The 12,490-nt window shown below is 51.5% G+C and overlaps 1 protein-coding gene across 1 annotated transcript in view; it reads right to left on the minus strand.

Annotated features, from left to right (window-relative positions):
- LOC135521386 (insulin-like growth factor 2 mRNA-binding protein 3-B) overlaps positions 1 to 12,490 on the minus strand; it is a 107,204-nt gene that overhangs the window by 78,724 nt on the left and 15,990 nt on the right. The window contains exon 3 of the mRNA XM_064947287.1: positions 5,056 to 5,104. Coding sequence (XP_064803359.1) covers positions 5,056 to 5,104 — 49 coding nt within the window. The remainder of the gene's footprint in view (positions 1 to 5,055; positions 5,105 to 12,490) is intronic.

Here is a 12,490-nt window from a genome sequence, read left to right on the forward strand (position 1 = left end):
CCTCACCACACAGGGATACTGTCCAAGCCCTCACCACACCACCACACAGGGACACTGTCCAAGCCCTCACCACACAGAGACACTGTCCTAGCCCTCACCACACAGGGACACTGTCCTAGCCCTCACCACACCGCCACACAGGGACACTGTCCTAGCCCTCACCACACCACCACACAGGGACACTGTCCTAGCCCTCACCACACCACCACACAGGGACACTGTCCTAGCCCTCACCACACCACCACACAGGGACACTGTCCAAGCCCTCACCACACCACCACACAGGGACACTGTCCAAGAACTCACCACACAGGGACACTGTCCTAGTACTCACCACACAGGGACACTGCCCAAGCCCTCACCACACCACGACACAGGGACACTGCCCAAGCCCTCACCACACCATGACACAGGGACACTGTCCAAGAACTCACCACATAGGGACACTGCCCAAGCCCTCACCACACCATGACATAGGGACACTGTCCTAGTCCTCACCACACAGGGACACTGTCCAATCCCTCACCACACAGGGACACTGTCCAAGCCCTCACCACACCACAACACAGGGACACTGCCCAAGCCCTCACCACACCACGACACAGGGACACTGTCCAAGCCCTCACCACACAGGACACTGTCCTAGCCCTCACCACACAGGGACACTGTCCTAGCCCTCACCACACCACCACACAGGGACACTGTCCTAGCCCTCACCACACCACCACACAGGGACACTGTCCTAGCCCTCACCACACCACCACACAGGGACACTGTCCAAGCCCTCACCACACCACCACACAGGGACACTGTCCAAGCCCTCACCACACTACCACACAGGGACACTGTCCAAGAACTCACCACACAGGGACACTGTCCTAGTACTCACCACACAGGGACACTGCCCAAGCCCTCACCACACCACGACACAGGGACACTGCCCAAGCCCTCACCACACCATGACACAGGGACACTGTCCAAGAACTCACCACACAGGGACACTGCCCAAGCCCTCACCACACCATGACATAGGGACACTGTCCAAGTCCTCACCACACAGGGACACTGTCCAATCCCTCACCACACAGGGACACTGTCCAAGCCCTCACCACACCACAACACAGGGACACTGCCCAAGCCCTCACCACACCACGACACAGGGACACTGTCCTAGCCCTCACCACACAGGGACACTGTCCAAGCCCTCACCACACAGGGACACTGTCCAAGCCCTCACCACACAGGGACACTGTCCTAGTCCTCACCACACAGGGACACTGTCCAAGCCCTCACCACACAGGGACACTGTCCAAGCCCTCACCACACAGGGATACTGTCCAAGCCCTCACCACACAGGGACACTGTCCTAGCCCTCACCACAGAGGGACACTGTCCTAGTCCTCGCCACACAGGGACACTGCCCAAGCCCTCACCACACCACGACACAGGGACACTGTCCAAGCCCTCACCACACAGGGACACTGTCCAAGCTCTCACCACACCACCACACAGAGACACTGTCCTAGGCCTCACCACACCACCACACAGGGACACTGTCCAAGCCCTCACCACACAGGGACACTGTCCAAGCTCTCACCACACCACCACACAGAGACACTGTCCTAGCCCTCACCACACCACCACACAGGGATACTGTCCAAGCCCTCACCACACCACCACACAGGGACACTGTCCAAGCCCTCACCACACCACCACACAGGGATACTGTCCAAGCCCTCACCACACCACCACACAGGGACACTGTCCTAGCCCTCACCACACAGGGACACTGCCCAAGCCCTCACCACACAGGGACACTGTCCTAGTCCTCACCACACAGGGACACTGCCCAAGCCCTCACCACACAGGGACACTGTCCTAGCCCTCACCACACAGGGACACTGACCTAGCCCTCACCACACAGGGACACTGTCCAAGCCATAACCACACAGGGACACTGTCCAAGCCCTCACCACACAGGGACACTGTCCTAGCCCTCACCACACAGGGACACTGTCCTAGTCCTCACAACACAGGGACACTGTCCAAGCTCTCACCACACAGGGACACTGTCCAAGCCCTCACCACACAGGGACACTGTCCTAGGTCTCACCACACAGGGACACTGTCCAAGCTCCCACCACACAGGGTCACTGTCCAAGCCCTCACCACGCCACCACGCAGGGACACAGTCCTAGCCCTCACCACACAGGGACACTGTCCTAGCCCTCACCACACAGGGACACTGTCCAAGCCCTCACCACACCACCACACAGGGACACTGTCCTAGCCCTCACCACACCAACACAGGGACACTGTCCTAGCCCTCACCACACAGGGACACTGTCCTAGCCCTCACCACACCACCACACAGGGACACTGTCCTAGCCCTCACCACACAGGGACACTGTCCAAGCTCTCACCACACCACCACACAGGGACACTGTCCTAGCCCTCACCACACCAACACAGGGACACTGTCCTAGCCCTCACCACACAGGGACACTGTCCTAGCCCTCACCACACCACCACACAGGGACACTGTCCAAGCCCTCACCACACCACCACACAGGGACACTGTCCAAGAACTCACCACCACACAGGGACACTGCCCAAGCCCTCACCACACCACGACACAGGGACACTGCCCAAGCCCTCACCACACCACGACACAGGGACACTGCCCAAGCACTCACCACACCATGACACAGGGACACTGTCCAAGAACTCACCACACAGGGACACTGCCCAAGCCCTCACCACACCATGACACAGGGACACTGTCCTAGTCCTCACCACACAGGGACACTGTCCAAGCCCTCACCACACAGGGACACTGTCCAAGCCCTCACCACACCACAACACAGGGACACTGCCCAAGCCCTCACCACACCACGACACAGGGACACTGTCCTAGCCCTCACCACACAGGGACACTGTCCAAGCCCTCACCACACAGGGACACTGTCCTAGCCCTCACCACACAGGGACACTGTCCTAGTCCTCACCACACAGGGACACTGTCCAAGCCCTCACCACACAGGGACACTGTCCAAGCCCTCACCACACAGGGATACTGTCCAAGCCCTCACCACACAGGGACACTGTCCTAGCCCTCACCACAGAGGGACACTGTCCTAGTCCTCGCCACACAGGGACACTGCCCAAGCCCTCACCACACCACGACACAGGGACACTGTCCAAGCCCTCACCACACAGGGACACTGTCCAAGCTCTCACCACACCACCACACAGAGACACTGTCCAAGCCCTCACCACACCACCACACAGGGACACTGTCCTAGCCCTCACCACACAGGGACACTGCCCAAGCCCTCACCACACAGGGACACTGTCCTAGTCCTCACCACACAGGGACACTGCCCAAGCCCTCACCACACAGGGACACTGTCCTAGTCCTCACCACACAGGGACACTGACCTAGCCCTCACCACACAGGGACACTGTCCAAGCCATAACCACACAGGGACACTGTCCAAGCCCTCACCACACAGGGACACTGTCCTAGCCCTCACCACACAGGGACACTGTCCTAGTCCTCACCACACAGGGACACTGTCCAAGCTCTCACCACACAGGGACACTGTCCAAGCCCTCACAAAACAGGGACACTGTCCTAGCTCTCACCACACAGGGACACTGTCCTAGCCCTCACCACACAGGGACACTGTCCAAGCCCTCACCACGCCACCACACAGGGACACAGTCCTAGCACTCACCACACAGGGACACTGTCCAGCCCTCACCACACAGGGACACTGTCCTAGCCCTCACCACACAGGGACACTGTCCAAGCCCTCACCACACCAACACAGGGACACTGTCCTAGCCCTCACCACACAGGGACACTGTCCTAGCCCTCACCACACCACCACACAGGGACACTGTCCTAGCCCTCACCACACAGGGACACTGTCCTAGCCCTCACCATACCACCACACAGGGACACTGTCCTAGCCCTCACCACACAGGGACACTGTCCTAGCCCTCACCATACCACTACACAGGGACACTGTCCTAGCCCTCACCACACCACCACACAGGGACACTGTCCTCGCCCTCACCACACCACCACACAGGGACACTGTCCAAGCCCTCACCACACAGGGACACTGTCCAAGCTCTCACCACACCACCACACAGAGACACTGTCCTAGCCCTCACCACACAGGGACACTGTCCTAGCTCTCACCACACAGGGACACTGTCCTAGCTCTCACCACACAGGGACACTGTCCTAGCTCTCACCACACAGGGACACTGTCCAAGCCCTCACCACACAGGGACACTGTCCAAGCCCTCACCACACAGGGACACTGTCCAAGCCCTCACCACACAGGGACACTGTCCAAGCCCTCACCACACAGGGACACTGTCCAAGCCCTCACCACACAGGGACACTGTCCAAGCCCTCACCACACAGGGACACTGTCCAAGCCCTCACCACACCACCACACAGGGACACTGTCCAAGCCCTCACCACACCACCACACAGGGACACTGTCCAAGCCCTCACCACACCACCACACAGGGACACTGTCCAAGCCCTCACCACACAGGGACACTGTCCAAGCCCTCACCACACCACCACACAGGGACACTGTCCAAGCCCTCACCACACAGGGACACTGTCCAAGCCCTCACCACACCACCACACAGGGACACTGTCCAAGCCCTCACCACACCACCACACAGGGACACTGTCCAAGCCCTCACCACACCACCACACAGGGACACTGTCCAAGCCCTCACCACACTTGGTTTTTATCACACACAGAGGACAAGCTAAACAGGGATCGCACAAAACTACCATCTCTTCCCATGGTCCCTGGAGCTCAGGGCCAGCCGCTCTGGGCCAGCACTGCTGAAACAAAATACTAACTAACGAGGCGACAGGTCCTACACATCCTGGCCAATGAGGATGATTACAATCAGGGCAAGCCACACCTAAACAGAACCAACCTCAAACTTGAAATCCAAAATGAAATCGAGCAAACCCCCAAAGACTATAACACCAGGCACAGACTGACTCACCTCCCACTGTAGATGAGGGGGAATGTTTCTGATCTGGATCTTGCGACTCCTGCAGAGATTACAGAGGCGGAGGGGAAGGACAAAAATGAGTTAACAGCTGAACCACAGGGTCAATCAGGAGAGAAGGTGTTAACAGCTCAACCACAGGGTCAATCAGGAGAGAAGGTGTTAACAACTCAACCACAGGGTCAATCAGGAGAGAAGGTGTTAACAGCTGAACCACAGGGTCAATCAGGAGAGGAGGTGTTAACAGCTCAACCACAGGGTCAATCAGGAGAGGAGGTGTTAACAGCTCAACCACAGGGTCAATCAGGAGAGAAGGTGTTAACAGCTCAACCACAGGGTCAATCAGGAGAGAAGGTGTTAACAGCTGAACCACAGGGTCAATCAGGAGAGAAGGTGTTAACAGCTCAACCACAGGGTCAATCAGGAGAGGAGGTGTTAACAGCTGAACCACAGGGTCAATCAGGAGAGGAGGTGTTAACAGCTGAACCACAGGGTCAATCAGGAGAGGAGGTGTTAACAGCTGAACCACAGGGTCAATCAGGAGAGAAGGTGTTAACAGCTGAACCACAGGGTCAATCAGGAGAGAAGGTGTTAACAGCTGAACCACAGGGTCAATCAGGAGAGGAGGTGTTAACAGCTCAACCACAGGGTCAATCAGGAGAGGAGGTGTTAACAGCTGAACCACAGGGTCAATCAGGAGAGAAGGTGTTAACAGCTGAACCACAGGGTCAATCAGGAGAGGAGGTGTTAACAGCTCAACCACAGGGTCAATCAGGAGAGGAGGTGTTAACAGCTCAACCACAGGGTCAATCAGGAGAGAAGGGGTAACAGCTGAACCACAGGGTCAATCAGGAGAGAAGGTGTTAACAACTCAACCACAGGGTCAATCAGGAGAGGAGGTGTTAACAGCTGAACCACAGGGTCAATCAGGAGAGAAGGTGTTAACAGCTGAACCACAGGGTCAATCAGGAGAGGGGGTGTTAACAGCTGAACCACAGGGTCAATCAGGAGAGAAGGTGTTAACAGCTGAACCACAGGGTCAATCAGGAGAGAAGGTGTTAACAGCTGAACCACAGGGTCAATCAGGAGAGAAGGTGTTAACAGCTCAACCACAGGGTCAATCAGGAGAGAAGGTGTTAACAGCTGAACCACAGGGTCAATCAGGAGAGGAGGTGTTAACAGCTGAACCACAGGGTCAATCAGGAGAGGAGGTGTTAACAGCTGAACCACAGGGTCAATCAGGAGAGGAGGTGTTAACAGCTGAACCACAGGGTCAATCAGGAGAGGAGGTGTTAACAGCTGAACCACAGGGTCAATCAGGAGAGAAGGTGTTAACAGCTCAACCACAGGGTCAATCAGGAGAGGAGGTGTTAACAGCTGAACCACAGGGTCAATCAAGAGAGGAGGTGTTAACAGCTCAACCACAGGGTCAATCAGGAGAGGAGGTGTTAACAGCTGAACCACAGGGTCAATCAAGAGAGGAGGTGTTAACAACTCAACCACAGGGTCAATCAGGAGAGGAGGTGTTAACAGCTGAACCACAGGGTCAATCAGGAGAGAAGGTGTTAACAGCTCAACCACAGGGTCAATCAGGAGAGAAGGTGTTAACAGCTGAACCACAGGGTCAATCAGGAGAGAAGGTGTTAACAGCTGAACCACAGGGTCAATCAGGAGAGAAGGTGTTAACAACTCAACCACAGGGTCAATCAGGAGAGGAGGTGTTAACAGCTGAACCACAGGGTCAATCAGGAGAGAAGGTGTTAACAACTCAACCACAGGGTCAATCAGGAGAGGAGGTGTTAACAGCTCAACCACAGGGTCAATCAGGAGAGAAGGTGTTAACAGCTGAACCACAGGGTCAATCAGGAGAGAAGGTGTTAACAGCTGAACCACAGGGTCAATCAGGAGAGAAGGTGTTAACAGCTGAACCACAGGGTCAATCAGGAGAGGAGGTGTTAACAGCTGAACCACAGGGTCAATCAGGAGAGAAGGTGTTAACAGCTCAACCACAGGGTCAATCAGGAGAGGAGGTGTTAACAGCTCAACCACAGGGTCAATCAGGAGAGGAGGTGTTAACAGCTCAACCACAGGGTCAATCAGGAGAGGAGGTGTTAACAGCTGAACCACAGGGTCAATCAGGAGAGGAGGTGTTAACAGCTGAACCACAGGGTCAATCAGGAGAGAGGTGTTAACAGCTCAACCACAGGGTCAATCAGGAGAGGAGGTGTTAACAGCTCAACCACAGGGTCAATCAGGAGAGGAGGTGTTAACAGCTCAACCACAGGGTCAATCAGGAGAGAAGGTGTTAACAACTCAACCACAGGGTCAATCAGGAGAGGAGGTGTTAACAGCTGAACCACAGGGTCAATCAGGAGAGGAGGTGTTAACAGCTCAACCACAGGGTCAATCAGGAGAGGAGGTGTTAACAGCTGAACCACAGGGTCAATCAGGAGAGGAGGTGTTAACAGCTGAACCACAGGGTCAATCAGGAGAGAAGGTGTTAACAGCTGAACCACAGGGTCAATCAGGAGAGGGGGTGTTAACAGCTGAACCACAGGGTCAATCAGGAGAGAAGGGTGTTAACAGCTGAACCACAGGGTCAATCAGGAGAGAAGGTGTTAACAGCTGAACCACAGGGTCAATCAGGAGAGAAGGTGTTAACAGCTGAACCACAGGGTCAATCAGGAGAGAGGTGTTAACAGCTGAACCACAGGGTCAATCAGGAGAGAAGGTGTTAACAACTGAACCACAGGGTCAATCAGGAGAGAAGGTGTTAACAACTCAACCACAGGGTCAATCAGGAGAGAAGGTGTTAACAGCTCAACCACAGGGTCAATCAGGAGAGAAGGTGTTAACAGCTCAACCACAGGGTCAATCAGGAGAGGAGGTGTTAACAGCTGAACCACAGGGTCAATCAGGAGAGGAGGTGTTAACAGCTGAACCACAACCTCTGTACCTACACCAAGGGACCATTTTTGTGGTCTGGGAGAAATGTAAGAAATGTGTATTTTTCCTTTAATTCAAATGTGCACTATTGTTTGGTAGTGATGCCACTGACCAGCGAACAATGGGTAAATGAACCTGTATTTCTGGAAATGTAAATTAGTGAAGTGTTCAGCAAGATTACATGTCTACCTTAATCGTTATTTAAGATACTTTCATAACAACTGTAGCTAGCATTAGAGGTGGTAGGTAGCTGTTAAAGTGTTGAGGGATTAACCAAACGGTCACTTGTTTGAATCCCCGAGCTGGCAAGGTGGACTAATGTTCCGTTCTGCCCTTGAGCAAAGCAGTTCACTCCCACCTCCCTGGGTGCTGATGATTCAGAAAGGTTTGGTTAAATGCAGAAAACATATTTCGGCTGAATGCATTCAGTTGTTAGGGAAAGGGGATACCAAGTCAGTTGCACGTTAGTAGCATTAGCTAGCTATATCAAATTTAGCTAGCAGGCACAGCTAAATAAAAATCCCCCTAGATACTTTACTACAGTATATCTCCAAGCCATGTCAATAGATTTGTAATTGAAAGAGGACAAGGTTGTCTCTATTCTTATTGGTTCTTATTGCATCCACACAACAAAGTGTGGAAAAGGTCAAGGGGTCTAAACACTTTCCGAATGCACTGGAGAGTGATGTACTCAGTGAATTCTACCTGGATGGATGGCTGGAGAGTGATGTACTCAGTGAATTCTACCTGGATGGATGGAGAGTGATGTACTCAGTGAATTCTACCTGGATGGATGGAGAGTGATGTACTCAGTGAATTCTACCTGGATGGATGGAGAGTGATGTACTCAGTGAATTCTACCTGGATGGATGAATGGATGGAGAGTGATGTACTCAGTGAATTCTACCTGGATGGATGGAGAGTGATGTATTCAGTGAATTCTACCTGGATGGCTGGAGAGTGATGTACTCAGTGAATTCTACCTGGATGGCTGGAGAGTGATGTACTCAGTGAATTCTACCTGGATGGATGGAGAGTGATGTACTCAGTGAATTCTACCTGGATGGATGGCTGGAGAGTGATGTACTCAGAGAATTCTACCTGGATGGATGGATGGAGAGTGATGTACTCAGTGAATTCTACCTGGATGGATGGAGAGTGATGTACTCAGTGAATTCTACCTGGATGGATGGCTGGAGAGTGATGTACTCAGTGAATTCTACCTGGATGGATGGAGAGTGATGTACTCAGTGAATTCTACCTGGATGGATGGAGAGTGATGTACTCAGTGAATTCTACCTGGATGGATGGATGGATGGATGGAGAGTGATGTACTCAGTGAATTCTACGTGGATGGATGGAGAGTGATGTACTCAGTGAATTCTACCTGGATGGATGGATGGAGAGTGATGTATTCAGTGAATTCTACCTGGATGGATGGAGAGTGATGTACTCAGTGAATTCTACCTGGATGGATGGAGAGTGATGTACTCAGTGAATTCTACCTGGATGGATGGATGATGAGTGAGATGGATGTGATGTACTCAGTGAATTCTACCTGGATGGATGGATGGAGAGTGATGTATTCAGTGAATTCTACCTGGATGGATGGAGAGTGATGTACTCAGTGAATTCTACCTGGATGGATGGAGAGTGATGTACTCAGTGAATTCTACCTGGATGGCTGGAGAGTGATGTACTCAGTGAATTCTACCTGGATGGATGGAGAGTGATGTACTCAGTGAATTCTACCTGGATGGATGGAGAGTGATGTACTCAGTGAATTCTACCTGGATGGATGGAGAGTGATGTACTCAGTGAATTCTACCTGGATGGATGGATGGAGAGTGATGTACTCAGTGAATTCTACCTGGATGGATGGAGAGTGATGTATTCAGTGAATTCTACCTGGATGGCTGGAGAGTGATGTACTCAGTGAATTCTACCTGGATGGATGGAGAGTGATGTACTCAGTGAATTCTACCTGGATGGATGGATGGCTGGAGAGTGATGCACTCAGTGTATTCTACTTGGATGGATGGATGGATGGATGGATGGATGGATGGATGGATGGAGGGATGGAGAGTGATGCACTCATTGTATTCGACCTGGATGGATGGCTGGGGAGTGATGTACTCAGTGAATTCTACATGGATGGATGGATGGACACAGGACTGCTGCTCAGACTGAAAGTAACTACTAAAAACAGCAACACAACAGTAACTACCCCAAACAGCAACACACTGAGGATTTGGTGTGACAACAGAGCGCTAAAGGTGCTGGGAAACAATCTCACACTTATTATGAATTCATTTCTGGCGGTTAAATAACTTTGCCCAGAAAAACACGACACCCATAACTACTAAGTGACTTGGTCTACGTGAATATGGAACCAATGGGGCAACAACCATGTAGCTCACGTGAGAGAGGACGGAATCATGTGAAATAACAAGTCTCTCTCTGACGCTCCATCATTCCCGTGGTGAAAAAGCCAATTCCACAAGACCGACTCACATCTGTGGCTCCCTGTTTCAGCTAGGAATCAGTGTCAGAGTCAAGGCTTCTGTGAGAGGATCCCACAGCAAAACCTTTAAAATGGTTGTTTTTTTAAATGCTACCAAATATAATTTACAGAAACTTGTTACAAATGACGGAGTCACCCATGATTCACCAAACAATATTTAGAAAGAGGAAGCAAAGTACTTTAAGCATATGTTTTCATTTCAGTCTCCTTCATTTCCACTAACTGAAGTTAACTGCCAGAATTTGTTCCTATTAATAATGTAACATTAACAGCCATACAGAAAGACTCATGTGAAGGTGAATTACAGAGGAGGAACTTCTTGATGCAATTAAAGCCTTTAAGTCTGGGAAAACTCCAGGGCTGGATAGCATACCAGTTGAGGCATACCAAACTCCAGGGCGGGATGGCATACCAGTTGAGGTTTACCAAACTCCGGGGCTGGATTTTTTTTTTTTTTTTTTTTTTTTTACCTTTATTTAACCAGGCAAGTCAGTTAAGAAAAAGTCTTATTTTCAATGACGGCCCTGAACTCTCTGCTTCCTGCGCCTGACTCCTCACCCACTACACTCAGACCGTTACATAGCAGGAGGATTGTAACGCTGTGAACCAAGATGTTGTGAGTTCAAATCCCAGGTGAGGACATGTTGGATGATATTTACAGTGCTGTATAAACAAACATACGTGAAATGTGTGATGTTCCGGAGACATCCTAAGGACAGTGAAGTCTTCTTTCTATCAAAACCCAACAATGCGATAATCAATAACAATGTAATACTAGAAAAAACACATGAGAAATAAGAAGAACACAGTAAGTAAGTATGCTATACTGAACAAAAATATAAACTCAACATGTAAATTGTTGGTCCCATGTTTTATAAGCTGAAATGTTCCATGAACACAAAAAATGTATTTCTCTCATTTGGGGCACAAATGCGTTTACATCCCAGTTAGTGAGCACTTCTCCTTTGCCAAGATAATCCATCCACCTGACAGGTGTGGCATATCAACAAGCTGGTTAAACAGCATGATCAATAGAAACGTGCACCTTCTGCTGGGGACCAAAAATAAAGCCACTCTAAAATGTGTAGTTAAGCCCAGTACATCACTGGGGCCAAGCTCGCTGCCAACCAGGACCTCTATATCAGGCGGTGTGAAAGGAAGGCCAGGAAAATGGTTAAAGGCTGCAGCCAACCAAGCCACAAGACTGTTCTCTGTGCTTCTGCACAGCAAGTGGTACCGGTGCATCAAGTCTGGCACCCACAAGCTCTTGAACAGCTTCTACCCTTAAGCAATAAGACTGATAAATAGCTACAATAGAGCAACACGGACTCTCTGAGTTAACCCTGTATCGTTATTGACCTTTTATTTTCTCTATGTACACTGACAGGACTCTACACACTGACAACAGGACTCTACACACTGACAACAGGAATCTACACACTGACAGGACTCTACACACTGACAACAGAACTCTACAACTTGACAGGACTCTACACACTATCAGGACTCTAGACGCTGACAGGACTCTAGACGCTGACAGGACTCTAGACGATGACAGGACTCTAGACGCTGACAGGACTCTAGACGCTGACAGGACTCTACACACTATCAGGACTCTAGACGCTGACAGGACTCTAGACGCAGACAGGACTCTAGACGCAGACAGGACTCTACACGCTGACAGGACTCTAGACGCTGACAGGACTCTAGACGCTGACAGGACTCTAGACGCTGACGGGACTCTAGACGCTGACAGGACTCTACACACTATCAGGACTCTAGACGCTGACAGGACTCTAGACGACCCTTCAGACAGGACTCTAGACGCAGACAGGACTCTACACGCTGACAGGACTCTAGACGCTGACATGACTCTAGACGCTGACAGGACTCTAGACGCTGACGGGACTCTAGACGCAGACAGGACTCTAGACGCAGACAGGACTCTACACGCTGACA

This window comes from Oncorhynchus masou, chromosome 29 (genome assembly GCF_036934945.1).
Source record: "Oncorhynchus masou masou isolate Uvic2021 chromosome 29, UVic_Omas_1.1, whole genome shotgun sequence".
In the NCBI taxonomy this organism is placed as follows: domain Eukaryota; kingdom Metazoa; phylum Chordata; class Actinopteri; order Salmoniformes; family Salmonidae; genus Oncorhynchus; species Oncorhynchus masou.